Source organism: Perca fluviatilis, chromosome 10 (genome assembly GCF_010015445.1).
Source record: "Perca fluviatilis chromosome 10, GENO_Pfluv_1.0, whole genome shotgun sequence".
Taxonomy (NCBI): Eukaryota; Metazoa; Chordata; class Actinopteri; order Perciformes; family Percidae; genus Perca; species Perca fluviatilis.
Genome location: NC_053121.1, coordinates 2,083,643 through 2,101,292, shown reverse-complemented (window position 1 = coordinate 2,101,292; position 17,650 = coordinate 2,083,643). Strand labels below are relative to the sequence as shown.

The following is a 17,650-nucleotide window of genomic DNA, read 5'->3' as shown; positions in this document are numbered from 1 at the left end:
CATTCGGTTTTTGTCATGACAAGTTATGGTTATGGTTAGGGTTAGAGTTAGGGTTAGGGTTCATGTGTCATGACTGTGTCATGACAGTGTCATGTGCGTGTCATGTGTTCATGACAGTGTCATGTCACTCTTATGTAGAAAACTTAAAGTAAAGTGTTACCGGAAGATGTTCTATTTTTATTTTTTTTTCATTTAGCCAAACCACAGCTTACCAAATGCATATTCACGTTTGAAAATAGTCCCCTGCACTATTTATACCGTTTTGAATAACCTTGTTTTTAAAGTGCCCATATTATGAAAAAAAAAGCTTTTTCTGGGATTTGGGGTGTTATTTTGTATCTCTGGTGCTTCCACACACATACAAACTTACATACATACAAAAAACCATCCATGCTGTTTTGAGTGAGATACGGTTTATGAATGTGTCCTGCCTTCAGTCTCCGGGTGAGCTGTTCAAAACCTGCACGGCTTTCTACATCACTAGCCAAAACGAGGGGGCTAGGGGGCTAACCGTTAGCATGCTAGCTCGTTCTCAATGGCAAAACACCGCTACAACACACACAAATTCACCCTAATCTACAAAATAAGTCTCCCGGCTAATCCTGCTTCGTACAGGCCAAAATTGGAGAAACAGCTAGCTAGCTCATGTAGTCCTTACCTAGCTACTGCGCATGTGCGACACAAAGATGTTACAGAGGTGCGATGCCTCACTCTGTAGCTAAAACAGAGACCTGACACGGGGTGAAAAGAGGAGCTGCAGCAATGTGCATTACAACAAAACAAAAATATGGTGTTTTTTGAAAATTAAACCATGTAAACCTATTCTGATACAATCTCAAATTACAATTATAAACCTGAAAATGAGCATAATATGGGCGCTTTAATAGTGAAACTATACATTTGTTTATAAAAAGTGACAGTAGAAGTGACTGGGCTTGAGACTGGTGTCAGAGACAGGGTACAGAGGTCAGAAAGCATTGAGAGACATTGGTGTTTTCATCCTTTATCTGATATCTCTTTACCTTTGGCACAGTCAGGACCCAAGAAGCCAGCGAAGCAGTGGCAGTGTCCAGCCACACACTCTCCGTTTCCATTACAGTCTGTAGAGCAGCCATCCATTGAGTCTGCACAACCAAACACACACACACACACATTCACAAATCAGACATAAAAGGCAGAGAGAGATAAAAAAAACGAAACTTGAAAATATTCTACATGTAACTCCATAAGCTGGCATAGCTCTCTGTTATTGAATAAGAGATCTGATAAGCAATGGATGGCTCCCCAGACTCAGGGGCTATATTAGATTAGTCTGATCCAGCTGCTATCACTCTCTGGGGAATGGCCAAGCACTCACTTACACTCAGTAGCACTAAGCACATTATACTGTATTACAGGTTGGAAAACACACTGCGCGCAAATTTACAAACATCAAGGCTTAATCAACAAACTGTTTACAAGGGCGCAATGTGGAACGAGACTGAACAACATAAAATCTGACATTGTGAGTGCACGAGATATTGGAGAATGGCTAATACTGTGTCGCTACAGTCGCTAAACTCTTGACATTGCCAATATCAATGCAGTGCTTGTTCCTACTAGTGCGTTGTCTCATCTGGATACGCGCGTTTCATCATATCCCTCTGTAGGCTATATGCATTTCATCATATTCCACCATCGGACTTCAATTAGCTGCCTTCCTTTTACCTCTCTCCTTTCCTCCCATTGATATGTCCATCATGTCAGATCTCATTCCCCGTGTACAGACAGCATGGAAAAGATAGATAAAGAGGGAGAGCACTTTTATGCTTTTAGAGCATTACATAAGATGGACGATTCAGGTGGAGAAGAGGCTGGCAGACTCTATCCAAGCTAGATAGAGTAATTAAAATGGGTGTCAAGGATGTCATCCTTTGTTTGACCCTGTGCCATCCTGCTCTGCTCCTCTGAACAGGGATCGAGTCAAACCTCTGCAGTCCCCTGGCTCGCACTGTTCAGGGAGCATGGATGACAAATCCTCCTGTGGCATGGCTCGCCCACACGCGCTCACACACATTTACAAACACACGCACGCAAAGTTATTATGTGACACCCCTGCCTTGAGGCGCGTGTGACACATGCTAATGAGACAGGCCCTGCCAGTAGCCGGCAGCACAGCGTTATCCTCCACAGCAGCGCATCACTACAGAAACCAAAGTCATTTTCACCTCCATCACCCATCAGCGTCACTCTGATGGAAAGAAGGAGTGGCAATCATCTTTTCTCCCACACAGTCAGGAGGACTCACAAACCTTTCTCTCTAAGTGTCTCTTTCTCTCTGAAAAAAAAAAAAGCTTTGCATACACAACTTCCAATATTGCATCCGGCACCTGACACATGCAGTGAACAAAAACTCATCTGCAAGGTCACGGAGTTCCTTTTAATCCAGAGGAGATGATCGATCAGTCGGAGAGCGCAAGGCTATAAGGTGCAGAGTAGTAACAGTGAAATAAGCTCTGTATCTTTCAGGTCAATGTCTCAACAATAAAAATCTCCAGGCAGGTGTGTGTGTGTGTGTGTGTGTGTGTGTGTGTGTGTGTGTGTGTGTGTGTGTGTGTGTGTGTGTGTGTGTGTGTGTGTGTGTGAGAGAGCGTGTGTGAGCATCCGTGAGACACCCATTCGGTTCTTTCCACTGACTCAACCCTTTCCAGTTAGAAATCACTCATGCCATAAGTTATTGCAGTTAAATGCTATTATAAAATGGGTGCTTCCAGCCAAGTGATCTGATTGGTCAAATAAGCATTGCAATTGTACTTTATGAGCCTGTAAAGTTTCAGCCATGCTTTACGACCCTTGGGCTTTATAATTTTATGAAAAAATTAAATGGCTGCTCAGCTAACTAGAAGCATCCAGCCGTAAGCTAACCACTTTTTTTTGTTTATCATCTATTTTGTTAAAACTTCCAGGTATATACATGAAACTTTTTCTTACACTTTTGTTGGCCATTGTGTAAAACGTATAATATGCAAGAGGATGTGTGATGACAGCTGAAGTGTAGCAATTATTCATAATTAATAGGCCTGCAGGAAGCACCACTCTATGCCTGGGTACAGGCTGAGTAGAATTAAAGAAGATGGGGCTGAAGTGGAGGTGGTGAATCGCAGATACCATTAAGCCGGAGCTTTTTTGGGTCACATGTAAATGCCAATAAAACTCTTTTTCTGCACCTGCTGCTGTTTTTCTGTACAAAATGGAAATCACATAACGATGTCTATTTTCAAATCAGCAGATGTTCTTCTCACCTTTTCATTCTTCTTTTCCAACATTAATGTGACACATTTATACATTATAGTCGGAATCACTGAGAAGTGACTGTAGAGTATAGTGTATAGACATATCAGCATATATTACGGTACATATATCAGCATTTGTGCCGCCAATTTTCCGTCTTACTCAGCAGCAGCACCGAGGTAAGTTGTAACGGCATACTCTGTGTGTGTGTGTGTGTGTGTGTGTGTGTGTGTGTGTGTGTGTGTGTGTGTGCGTGTAATGGTCTGTGAACAGATGACAGAACATAATGTCTTCTGACCGATACAGGTCAACTGACCAGCACATGCGGCTTTGATTGTTCTACAACTTCTTTTTGTTTTACATACAATACATCCCTGTTGTTTTGCACGTTAGGATCATTTCATGTATTTTTTTTATATTCTTTATGTTCTCATATTTTCTATCTTGTCATACTGATATACTCTATTGATTATATTTTGTTTTATTCATTTATTTTTACGACCACTATTCTCTTATTTATACTCTGCGTTTCTTTGTTGTATCCAGTTACTCTTTGCTTCGGAAAAGCTGAATTTCCCGAAAGAGATCATCTGATTTCTCCCTCGTCTCCCCATAAACCTCCGCTCTGGGCTAAAGCATACCATGTCTCTTATTAGAATTTATTGTACTGTAATGCAATGGTTTTGTAACCCTAGTGAGGGGTGTAAATGGGCAGTGAAATGAACTTTGACATCAATCCATTAATATTATTTTCCCCTTTCAAGCCAAATCACTTGATTAATTATTTGGAAAACCTAAGTGGACTAAAGGCTGCTACTCTGAGCCCATCTGTTGTGTCTATATTTGTTTTGATTATTGAAGAGGAAAAGGGAAGTTAACTCTTTGTAGATGCTGCCGTTTTCTGTTTAGCTCAAAATACGGTACTCAAAATAGGGTCGGTATATTCCAGACTTTATAGACAGCACACATGTCAACAAATGTTTGACAGGACTGAAATAAAATCTGTTTTTAGCTGTCGCATTCTGTCAGTCATTGTATAAAAGACTCTGTCAATATGATGATGAAAGATGTCTACAGTACAATGTTTTGGCACTACGGAGCTGTTTACTGATTGGCTTACAACTTGGGCTGTTAGAGGTGGTTGATACACATATTTAGCTTATATGCATTAAGAAAGCTCAGTGCAGTGTTCCTGATCATTTACTGAAAAACATGAAAACTAAATAAAACATGGCCAGTTAAAGATCAGCACGACTCCCAAAATGGAGTTTCACAGAGTGCTTTTCATATCTGCTCGTCACACATTGCATGCTTTGTAATTGCCATATCACGTGTCTGCTACATAAAAATTACCAAGTCCCCCCACGGAGTTCCAGTGCTACTACATTTCCCCAACACTTTTTTTTTTGTTATTTCAAAATTGTATTTTCTTAAGGGCTACTGGACAAAGGGGGAGTGAAGAAACTGCCCTAGTAATTATCCACTTGTCTATATTCAGCCATGTACTCTTGCATTATTCACATCCTTCAATTTACACTGCCATCCGTGTGTGTCATAGCAATGAGCTGCAGTTAGCAAGCCCTGTCATTACTACAGGAGCTGTCCTCCCCTTTCTAACGGCTGTCTCTTGCCATGCCAAGCTCACTTTTAGAAATGTCAATGAGTCTCAAACTACTACTCTGGGCCATGTCCTTATGTTTTTGCACATCGACAGATGAAGTCCTTTATGGGGGTAAAGGACAAGAGTGAAGCAACCCTGAGGTACAAACCGTGAAATGCACACAATACAATTCAATAACTATAAAGAAGAAAAAAAAATTCACTACATATGGAACAAAGGCTACCAGTTTCAGTGAGGTGTAATAATCCACCTCACCTATGGGAGTGCTGTGGAGTAACACTTGCTCCAGGTTCCGTCCGTCGTTGTAGAGAGCCAGGTGCCAGGTGCCGGGGTCCATGTACTCTATGAAGCCGGTTTCCTGGAGGCCGCTCAGCAGAAGGCCTTTGGGAGCTTTGGCAGTCAAGACGGGATCAGTCAAGGACCTGGGCAGCGCCTTCCCGTCCAACAGTTTCACAAAATCAAACTGGACACACAATCAGACAACAATAATATCATCCAATTGGAATAGGCACCACTGGAAATGTACTAAACCTGGATAAAAGCTAAGGACATTTTCATTGTGCAGTGGTGTGTGGCTGCTGTTTGGTGAGCTTTGTGAATCTGCCAATTGAATGCTTTTGGAAAACCACCTGCATACAAGAAGCTGTGGGAATAGCATTAGATGTGGATATCAGATTTGAATTGCGAAACAGGAATCCAAAAAAATAGGAAGCAAAATCATCATCCGTGGCAGATCGGTCCTCTACCAGACATGTTCCACAGCAGCTGGTCCAACAACTTGACGTGCTGCTAATAGCACAGGTAGACTTTAACCACCCAGGTTTTTCAAAAGGAACAGACTATTATTTCATTTGTCTAAACCTTTCTGTGTTTCTTCCTCACCCTCTTTAACTTTCTCCACCACCCTCATCTCTCCCTCCCCTCCTCTCCAGCCTAAAACCTTCTTGAACTAGCTTATTCCCCCTGAGGGCTGTGTGTCACACTAGTGTCAAAAACAGCTAATTAGACCTCTTCATGCAGGCGAGAGCAGGGGCGCACTGATGTTAAAAAGCAGATGACTCAGTGTGTGTTGTATTTTTGTCTGCGTAAGTGCTTCTCGCATGGCATAATGCTGTTCTACATGGGGTACAACAATTGCACGTGTGTGTGTATTGTTTTCTGGAAACGTGTCTGAGACATTATTTACACTAATTTCTAAAACCTAAATCAGAAATCAGTTTCCTTGTAAAAATGACATGCATCTTCAACTTTTTTGGAGTTGCTTTTGTTAACATCTCTGTCCACATAAGGAAAAATGGCAAAATATTTCTTCCTCTTCTTTTAGTTGACAAACATAAAAATGTTGCATCTGGTATGGCAGACAAAGCCTGATTACTCTGCACCTTTGTTTTCCATCATCTCTAAACACTGTTTTAATACAGCCAAACTCACAATTTAATTGTTCTCGTTTACATATTTTCCGTTTCTGTTGTCAGAAAAAATAGTGATTTGTTCATGGCTCATAAAAGCTACCTGTTAAACAGGCAGACAGCAATTCCTGCTCTGCTGCACACAGACGATCAAATCCTTATTTTGTGCTCGCAAAATTGTCTGACAAAACATAAATACAGTTTATTGACACCTGTGTTGTGTAATTGGCTTTACTGGCATTTAAAATGAGTGATCACAGACAAGGTTAGAGGTGACAGGAAGTCATTTTCTTGACTTCTTACTGCTACACAACCCCTAACCTGTCTGAGCAGGCATATGCAGTAGGCGATTTGAGGTGGAATGGGGGTAATGACCAAAATGCATCCCGCTTGTTATCCTGCCATCTTTTTTTCATCCCGACTGTCAATCTTTAAACCGAACTGAACAAAATGATTAGAATCAGCAAAGGGATTCGCAATTTCCACCTGTACAGTTACAATCTTAATCAATCTTCAATTTTAATATTGGCTGAAATTGTGGTACACGATAACACAGGTTGAGTGAGCATGCAGGCAAAGTTGAGGTCGCTCAGAGAAGGGATGTTGAGAGAGCAAGAGAGACACTGCGTGTGGAAAAATGGCAGACAGACAAATACATTGAGCACAGAATAGATTTTTGTTTGCTCAAATTAAATAATTCTTTGCGAGGAAATATTTTCTCTACAAAATACAATTTATATAGCAAATATAACGCCATGTACATAATTGTCTTTGATCAAGCACTTGACGTGAGGCCAGAATTTTCAAAAGTTATTGCTCAAAAACAGCCTTTGTGTGGATGAAAGACCGGAGAGAAAAAGGTGCATTAGTGTGGATGTGGTACGTGGTACTTCAGCAAACAAGCCCATCTGGGTGAACAGCATGCTACAACAGGAGCCTCCTTTACCTGAGTGTGTGTAGGCGGTATGTTCCTGCGTCCGTAGACCCCCAGCAGTGCGTTGTGGGAGAGAGACAGGTTGAACTTGATGTAGGTTGGATGGTGCACAGTCAAATGAAACCTCCAAAAAAGTCCCGGTGGGATTGCCTGGCTTTGCTGGGTTCCAATGTCCAACTCGCCACGGTCGATGGCCCGGCCTCGCACCCATTTCTCTGCAGGTAAAAACCACGGACAGGAGATATTGTTTAATCACATACTGCAGATTTGTCACAGTAGACAGGGAGTTCTATTCAGTATCAGAGGGAGCATTTAATAGCCAACCTGATGTCTTCAAACATCAGGGTGATCAACTGCACTCTAACGAAGTGAGAGTGAATACACATCAGGAATGACTGAGCGCTCGTGAAAATCCTGCTTTTCAAGGGACCCTGCTTTGGCAATGCTTTGGATAGGCTCTGCATAAAGATGAACTGCTTTAGAAAGGAAGTGTTTTGTCTGAGAGCGGTCTACTGGGGCTTTGTCATGTGTTACATTAGCATCGTCTAACAAGAAAGAAAGAGTGTGTGTGTGTGTGTGTGTGTGTGTGTGTTAGCATGTGTGTGTAAAAGGAGAAAGACAGAGAGGTGGATGAGAGAAAGCGAGGAGGGCAGGGGCAAGCACGCATTCACAAACAGCGCCACAGCACACAGATAGTGTCTTGAGTGAGAGCCTGTCTTTGTCTGTGAAGAGAATAGGTCTTTCCAACAGTCCCCTGGCCATCAGCTCCTCTCCTCTCCATAAGCTTTTTTATCAACCACCAGGCCTGAGTCTTTTGTGTAGAGGAGCGGGTGAGGCTCTCCAGACCTCTTTGTGTCTGCCTTTATGGAGAGATATATCTCTGCTTCTAAACTAAGATGGAGAAAATATGGTGACAGAGGGGAGCCAGCCGATCGTTACGGCCACAAAGGCAGATGAACAGTTTCAGGGGCAGATTCATGGACGAGGCCGCTCGCTCTCTATCTATAATGCCTGCAGCTTTACCACTCCATTATGGCGACACCATGCCCACCCACAGGCTTGCCGGCATATATCACATATGGTGTCACACAGATAGGGAGATGAAGAGTGCAGGCCTGTGAGTAGCTCCTGTTTCTACTGACGCTGTTGTTCGGTCGGTCAGTCCACCACCTTGGTCCAGACCAAGGTTATAATCGTTAACGAAAACGAACGAAATAACGAAAACTAGGTGGGAAAAAACATTGCCGTTAACTGAAATAAAAATAAAAATGAGGCATTACAAAAAAACGATAAGTAAACTAAAACTGTAATGTCAGTTTGCAAAACTAACTAAAATAAAATAATCGAGTAAATGTCCTTAGTTTTCATCTTTGTCAATGTCTTTCACAGAGCAAATAACGTTATATATCTTTCCGACCATGACATTTCCCGTAGATATGTATAGTTTCCGACTGGGAACCCAGAAATTCCGACATTCCATGTCAAATTGAACACAACATATCAGTGTACCGAAAGTCGGAAAAAAGCGGTAGAGTCCTATTTGATTATGACTGTGTCAGATAAAAGCAAGTGCCTTCCAGTGGAAGGTGGTAAAATATGTGGACAATTTATTACAGGGAAAAATCCCACGAATTTGAAAGTACATTTGAGAATCGCACGCAAGCTAGGAGGCTAACCTATCTTACCTTAACAAGGTAAAAGGAGAAAGAAAAGCCCCCTTTCCCAGAAATAGAAGCTAACCCCGGTACAGGGCGTGGATGTATGGGTACAGGACCAGGCAGCATGACGGAGACAACAGCAGGACAGAGAACACTATGGAGGGCTTTCACCGGCGACCCGATAGCTGCTGGTTAGTGAATACGCAGGAAAATCAAAAGCGGGAGGAAGTGTGGGTTAATATGTGTGTTGATACTGGGATGTCTACACAACTGTGTGACTCGATTGACTTGAAAAAGTTCGCCACTTTACTAACTGGCACACGTTACTAGACTGTTTACATATTTATGAGCATTGGTAGGCTACATTTTATGTACTGGTGTTAATTTTTGAATACATTGTGAATACATATTTCTAAAATTGTATGATGTTTTTGTTGAGTTATTATTACGCAATACTTTTTCTGACCTTTTTGAATCCCCCGACAAATAACCCATATTACAAAAAAAGACTAAAATTAATAAAAACTAAACTAAAACTAAGCATTTTCTAAAAAAAAAACTAAACTCAAAACGAAATAAAAATAAAAACTAATGAAAAATGCAAAACTATAATAACCTTGGTTCAGACTGACATGTCTCAACAACAACAAAGGAGCCCAATTCTCCCACTCGCCCCTTGTTTGGTGGCCTTGGTTTGTTTACTGAATATAATGTCTTTCATAACGCCTGCATGATATTTCAGGTCATTCACGGGTTAAATTACAGATTGTGTGAGCTTGTGCCAATCTGTCGTCCCCAGCACACCTATGGCACAAGGGAATAACATCTAATCACTGGCAGGCTGAAGTGCATGAGCCTGAGTGTAGTGTGTAGGGGACCACACATCTGGAATGTGCTTGATGAAAGCTTGAAAATGTCGCATTCTGTCTCTATCTTCAAAAAAAACCGAAAGGAAAAACTGCTTATAACACAACATTGATTATTCATTAAGTGTTATATATGAACTGTGTTATGTCTATTGTGAAATTAGTTTTTTTGTGTTAATTTTAGTGTATATTCTGTGTTGTATGTTTATTGATATTGGGCCCCTTCCGAAAAACTTTTAGTAGCTTATTTAGGGTTCCCCATTTCACGCGTCATACATACTGTATGATCATTGTACAGTCGGAAATTTTAATGATACGATAACAACGTGAATAAACTGAAACTATTTGATGGATTGCAAGGAATTTCGTACACGGAAATTCATGGTGCCGAGCGAATGAATCCTAATGACTTTGGTGATCAACATGACTTTTTTATCTAGCACAACCATGAGGATGTCATTTGTGGTTTTGAGTGAACTCTCGAAGTCTCGACTATCAGGTACGGGCATTAAATTCCCCCTCAAGATATATTGTAATAACTTTGTGGATTGCTTAAGTTTTCATCTAGTGCAATCATCAGGTCAGAATTTTAATTTGTTAAATACTTTGGTTAATGACCAAATACCTGCACTAATGATGACATTCCCATCAGCCTCAACTTTACTTTGTATTTATTGTTAATAAGCAAATATTAACATGCTAACACAATAACCTAAGATAGTAAACATGGTAAACATTACACCTGCTAAACAGCAGCATGTTGTCACTGTGAGCATGTTAGCACATGACATGGGTGGAGAACCGAACGGGCCTACCGGGGCCCAGGGGCCAAAGGCCTCAGAGGGCCCCTATAAGCCAGAGCCTCTGTGTGATGTCACTATTAACGTTGCTTTTCTTGTGTCACAGTCCAATGGCTAAGTCATTCATGTCAATAACAAAGCCCCAAAAGTCCTACTACAAACATACTTAAGGAATAGCCTAAACATTCACTTTGACGATGTCACAAGAAGGAAACCATCATAAAACCATGAAACCAGAAACCATGATACATTTTTAGTGAGTGTTTCTGTGCCCAGGGGCCCATTGACTCATAATCCACCTGTGCACAATTAGTTACCATTTAGCTTAAAACACAGAGGTGCTAGCATTGCTGTAGAATCTTTGTCTTATTTCTCTCCAACCAGAATTCTTACCTTTAAGACGTACTCTTACATTTACTGTTAAATATCATGCTAATAAATGCCAAAGCATTGGATTTTTCTTTTTATCTTCCATCTCTTTTATCTTATCTTCTTCTGCTTTGGACTACGGGATTGAAAAAAAAGTAAATTGATTAATTGGTTAATTGATTGAACTAGACTGAGCTGTGACAAGAGAGCAGGATAGAGGAAGGTGGGGGGGGGGGAGACAAAGGGAGAGAAACATGAGAGGGGGATGAGAACAAAAAGAGAGTTCAAAAAGGTTTGAAATGAAAGAGAAACAACAGACAGGTGTCCTGTGTGAAGCATAAATTGCCACTAAAATCGCTAGAAAATCGAATAAAAGCAGCTTGGCAGAAGTAAGGTATGCATTCATGCATTTCTGTCGAGTCTACCTCAGCAGTCTCTTCCTTTTAATGCTTATCCTCACTCCTGTGCATCGGCACGAAAATAAAGGCCAGCAGAGGAATGGATGTCCCGAGGAAAGCAGCTTTTTATTCAACAAAAAGATGAATGGGACATGAATAGGGCATGGCAGTTGGCAGAACACTGGCAGGCAGACAGGCGCACAGGCGCGCCGGCGAGCAGGCTGACTGGCGGGCAGATGAGCAGGCACGTTCTTCTCGTGCTAATTACTGTATTGCCCCTCTATATGATGCAACACGGGGACAGAAAGCGGCGCTCAGGTCAGCTGCGAGGATGGGTGGTGGAGTATGTGGGAGACGGGGCTGGGGAGATGTAGAGAAGAGGAGGGGGAAGAGAAGAGATGAGAGGACCATATCCAAAGAGGAGGTAGCGGTGTCAAGTTACAGCTGCTGATGCAAGAAAGAAGAAAAACCCTCCTTGCATCTCTTTCTCCTTGGGTCTCCACAGCAGAGCATGATACTGCAGCTCCAGTAAAAAAAGGAGTGGATCGAGGCATTTTGGGAATCCTGCAGAAACCAGACAGATCGCATGGTGACTAGGGTTCCTCCAGGCCTCCCCAGCTGCTCAGATTACTGCTGTCAATCAATGTGTTCCACCAGCACCGGAGCTCCGTGTCTCTCGGCACAAAACCTAAGACCATTCTCTGAAAATATCTTTCAAAACAGAAAATCTCCGTTCATTCCTAATTGGCAGGCAAAAGAGAAACAAGCTTAAACAAGCCAATATGCGAGCAGGGAGGTAAAATTCCTTCACACCTTGCTATCTCGTGGCTTTAATAAGCGAAAAGCAGCTTGAAATTCAGACTTGCTATCGGTTACTTACAATAAAAATAAATGGCATCGCATAAATCTCTTCTTGTGCTTTTCATCATTAGTTGGCGGCAGAAGCAAGCTGTAAGCAAAATAATGTATTACGGTTTATTTCAAAAGTGAGCTTGTTTAAAGGGGGGATGAAAGTGTTATTTGTGTCTGCCGTCAAGCCCAACGTGCCCTTGATGGAAATGATAGAGGGTTAGTGGGCAGGTCTGCTTAGAACCAACATGCTGTTCATATAATAATGATGTTGCCTCATCCAATTATACTGGCAATGTGGCGTGGTGTGCACACAACACAGCTAATGCCCTCAATGACACAATTTGACACCCACAATATGAAACACATATTGTACATATATGCAATATTTTCTCATAAGTGACCACTTGAAAGGTTCCTATGCCACAGGATATCTGGGCGTCCTCCATTTCTAATGACTAGCTAACATCTGTATATTGTCATCCGTCTTATAAAGTGCATGAATCTAAGTCAGTTTGAGTTTGTTCGTCCGTCTGTTGTCTGTCTCCGAGTGTTTTGTGTCTAGTGTGTGTGTGTGTGTGTGTGTGTGTGTGTGTGTGTGTGTGTGTGTGTGTGTGTGCGTGTGTGTGTGTGTGTGCACGCCAGGCCAGCAAAAGAGATGAGCTACATTAGGACTTGGGACACAAGGTCTAATTAATTTCTCTTGCCTACGGGTTATTCAGGTAAAACAATTACACCTGTAATCTATTTTCGAAGGAACTAAACTGTCTTTGCAATTAATGTTATTATCCCTCAGATTCTAATGAAGCGAGAACAGACTAAAAGTGCACCCGAGGTCTTGGTGGCAGGACATGTCTGGGGGGACCGGAACTGTGTGCGTGTGTAAGTCGAAATATTGAAGCGTAGGCCTGTGTGTGAATCTCACGCACATTGGTGCGGACAACATTAATAGTGTTCCAAATGCAAGAGAGATTGAGTTTGCCGCAGGATGAATAAAAATATCACAATGGCCAAGGTCTCTATAATTACTTGGATTCAATTAAGGGCCTTTTCAGCAGTTGGTTTAATAAGCTTTCAGCCTCCTCTCTCCACTGTGCAGCCTAATGAGTGTCAGTCAGAGTCAGGAGAAGATAATGCTCTTGGCCTTAGAGCCTTCCATTACTCTCTCGTCCTCACCTTCTACCATCAAGCCTCGGGCTATGTCTGTGACAGGCAAGTCTGCCTGTTCACAAACTCATTCCCTCCGTGACACTCTAAGTGCTCTTACATTGTTACACCTGTAATATGTGATTTATAAATTGACACATGGAGCAAGCACTTGTGTGTGTGTTTTGGATTGCCGTCTACGAAGCTCGTAATAATCTACTCTGGGCAGAGGCCTGGAAGGAGCAAACCATGCGTGTGTGTTAGGGCTGGGCGATATGGAGAAAATCAGATATCACGATATTTTTGACCAAATACCTCGATATCGATACCGCAACAATATTGTACCGTCTTTCACACAGCCAGCGTACGGTACCGTCTTTCACACAGCCAGGGTACGGTACGGTACCGTCTTTCACACAGCCAGCGTACGGTACCGTCTTTCACACAGCCAGCGTACGGTACGGTACCGTCTTTCACACAGCCAGCGTACGGTACCGTCTTTCACACAGCCAGCGTACGGTACCGTCTTTCACATAGCCAGCGTACGGTACCGTCTTTCACACAGCCAGCGTATGGTACGGTACCGTCTTTCACACAGCCAAGCGATGCGGTACGGTACCGTCTTTCCATAACATAAGCAGCGCGGCGTACCGTCTTTCCACACACCCAGCGTACGGTACCGTCTTTCACACAGCCAGCGTATGGTACGGTACCGTCTTTCACACAGCCAGCGTATGGTACCATCAGCCAGCGTACGGTACCGTCTTTCACACAGCCAGCGTACGGTACCGTCTTTCACACAGCCAGCGTATGGTACGGTACCGTCTTTCACACAGCCAGCGTACGGTACCATCAGCCAGCGTACGGTACCGTCTTTCACACAGCCAGCGTACGGTACCGTCTTTCACACAGCCAGCGTATGGTACCATCAGCCAGCGTACGGTACCGTCTTTCACACAGCCAGCGTATGGTACGGTACCGTCTTTCACACAGCCAGCGTACGGTACCATCAGCCAGCGTACGGTACCGTCTTTCACACAGCCAGCGTATGGTACGGTACCGTCTTTCACACAGCCAGCGTACGGTACGGTACCGTCTTTCACACAGCGGCGTGCGATACGGTACCGTCTTTACACTGACAGCATACGGTACGGTCCCGTCTTTCACAAGCAGCGTGCGCGGTACCGGTACCGTCTTTCACACCGAACAGCGTACGGTACGGTACCGTCTTTCACACAGCCAGCATACGGTACGGTACCGTCTTTCACACAGCCAGCGTACGGTACGGTACCGTCTTTCACACAGCCAGCGTACGGTACGGTACCGTCTTTCACACAGCCAGCGTACGGTACGGTACCGTCTTTCACACAGCCAGTGTACGGTACGGTACCGTCTTTCACACAGCCAGCGTACGGTACGGTACCGTCTTTCATGAGTTCACCCGGAACTCCCAGACAGCAAGCATGTTTAGTTCCAACACGGTCTCACGGCAGTTCGTGTAAATGTCCACGTTATTCTTAATCTATAGATACGTGTTCACGGAGACGTTTTTCTCGTTTTTTACGTGTAACTGTCACGTTATTTTTTACGTGTAACTGTCGAAAAGGTTGCTCCATAAGCCGGGAGGCACCCGCGAGGCGGCCTGCTGGGGACCTGCCGGGAGGCGGCCGAAAAGGACGCTCCATAAGCCGGGACGCCAGCGAAGCGCCAGCGAAGTGGCGGCGGCGGGCGGCCCACAATAACGGGATGGCGGAGGTTGGGTTTAGGAAAAAACTTACGGGGAAAGGGCGCCTTAAGCCGGGAAAGTATGGCACAAGCGCGGGAGAAAGGGCCCTTAAACGCCCGGAGAAAGGGCACCTTTAACGGCGTATACACGCCGGAGACGCGCCACAGTAACCGCGCGGACAAACGCCACACGCGAGGGACGCAATCCCCGGAAACAAAGCTCCGCAAGCGGACGCGATCCCGCTCGCCCGGGTGAAAGTCCTGTGTTGTTTGACCCATCCACCACCCGACCAACCTTCCTGCGGATTTTCGGATTTTTACATTACTCCCTACAATTTCGTGCTGTGGCCACAAAATATGCTTCCCATTGAAATACATTACTTCACATTTTCGTGTTGTCCACCACGTAAAAAACGACAAAAATGTCTCCGTGAACACGTATCAATAGATTCAAATAACGTCACATTTACACGAACTTCCATGAGACCGTTAGTTACGTCTGTTTCTCTCTGCCGTTGTTGTTTTTCACAAAGAACCAGGCTGGTTAAAGTTAAAGGTGCTCTAAGTGATGTGACGCGTTTTTTAGGCTACATCACTACATCACTGCAGCAGCGTTAGCACGTAGGCTACTTCCACAATGCGTATTCATGAGTCAACCAGCTCCTTCTTGTCAGCACTACCAAGCCATGGCCAAGCAGACCTATCACAGCTGTTGTGGTCTGCAACGCCGCAACATGCAGTTACATTTCTGGGGAAGTGCACGTCAGGCTACGGCATAGGCTACGATATGGTGTCAGTATTTACGCGTACCTACGTGTACATACCTACAGTGAAGATTCAACCCAGAACTATAAATCAAGCTTTAGTGTGGTAATGACCTTTGAGCATTTCTACCACAGAGTGAATTTTCCTTCTTACATTGTTTAATTTTAAGGATTTTTAATAGCTCTGAAGTATCCAGTATTTCATAAGAAAACATTTTTTTCTTTTTAAGATAAAAATAAAAAATTAAGTCAGAAAAAATTAGCAGAAATGTGTTTTTCATTGTTATTTTTTATCATCTTGTGAGCCCTCATACTTATTTTGGAACCCCAACCAACAGGTTGGGAACAACTGTTATAGAGAAGTACTTGACAAACAATGCAAAAATAAAAACACTATTACAAGTAAAAGACATGCCTTTAACATCAAAGTAAAAGAACATTTATTATCAGCATATTCACTTAACGTTTCCAAGTAAAAGTACTTATTTCTGCAGAGAACTGGCCCATGTGAGTGATATATAATATTATTATATGCTACATTATTAGGTTGTAAATACTGATGCATCAATGCGGAAAAATGACTAATTTCAACTACTGGTTCAATCTAAACATTTTGATGTGTTGTCTTTGCTCATGTGATTTTTTTATGCCATTTATTGATATGTTATGTAACTAGTAGCAACAGTTGCCAGTAGTGGAGTAAAAAAGTACAATATTTTATGTGTAGCATAAAAAGCAAAGTGCAAATACCTGAAAACCCCATTTAACCCCTTTTGGCCACACTATGGCTAAGTATAGTAAATATTTCTTTCATCAAAAAGAAGTGTTAGTCCGTTTACCAAGAAGATACAAATCAAAGAAAGAGTCAAAGATATCGATCTAAAACTCTCAAATATCAAGAGTGAGCATGACAAAGCCCTCTGCTCGCCATAAAATGTCATCTACACTGTAAATACTGACTGCAGCCTGAAATTATGTTTAATTTCTTCAGCTATATTTGGATGACATGTTTTGAATGCAGGCTGAGTAGGAGACAGAAATGTTACTGCTGTTGGGCTTTATCAACTTGAGGCGCTCAAGCAGGGGGTTCACTTAATGATCTATACTTTCTGCGGGTATGTGGGTGTGTGTGTTACATCCTGAGACTGTATCCCAGCGTGAGAAAATCAATGAGACCAGTGTAACAGGGACCAGTCCATCTGCATGTGCGCGAGTGTGTGTGCACGCGCACACACACACACGCACACACACACACACACACACACACACAGCTCCTTTTCCCACATACATGCAATATGCACACTCTTCTGTACACATACACACTACTCAGCCTCTCTCCCCTCCACTCGCTCTGCACGCAGTCTAGAATATTGATGTGCTCTTTAAGAGCCCTCCTCTCTGTCTGTGTCACATTCCATCCATCTACACACAATTTCCAACCACACCATCAGATAGAGTGAAAACAATTCAGCACTAACTCTCCTTTCATACACTCGGTTTATACACCCATCGCATAGGCTCAGATGGCATTCCACAGGCTCCACGTTTCATCATCTTCACATTATAATGAGGCAATATGCCGCTCTACTGTATGTCAGTTTGTATCATTTCATATGATTATTATATCTGGCGTTCCACATTGACAGAAATATTATTCTCAAACTTCAATGTACTTCATTAAGGCAAGGATTCCACTGACAGAAAATTTCTTCTCCGGGCACTTCTGCTTTCATCTGCACCAGAGGGATTTTGCTGTGTGTGTGGGCATGTCCGTATGCTCGTATGCATGCATGTCAGATATAGAAATAGAGTAAAGGGAAGGGAAGAGAAAGATGGAAGTG

General features: G+C 43.0%; 1 protein-coding gene across 2 annotated transcripts in view; it reads right to left on the bottom strand.

Annotated features, from left to right (window-relative positions):
* Window positions 1-17,650, bottom strand: part of tenm1 (teneurin transmembrane protein 1) — a 202,659-nt gene that overhangs the window by 92,598 nt on the left and 92,411 nt on the right. For both annotated transcript variants that reach the window (XM_039813272.1, XM_039813273.1), the window contains 3 exons: window positions 7,247-7,449; window positions 5,147-5,354; window positions 1,023-1,124 (listed from right to left, as the gene is read on the bottom strand). In XM_039813272.1, coding sequence (XP_039669206.1) covers window positions 1,023-1,124; window positions 5,147-5,354; window positions 7,247-7,449 — 513 coding nt within the window. The remainder of the gene's footprint in view (window positions 1-1,022; window positions 1,125-5,146; window positions 5,355-7,246; window positions 7,450-17,650) is intronic.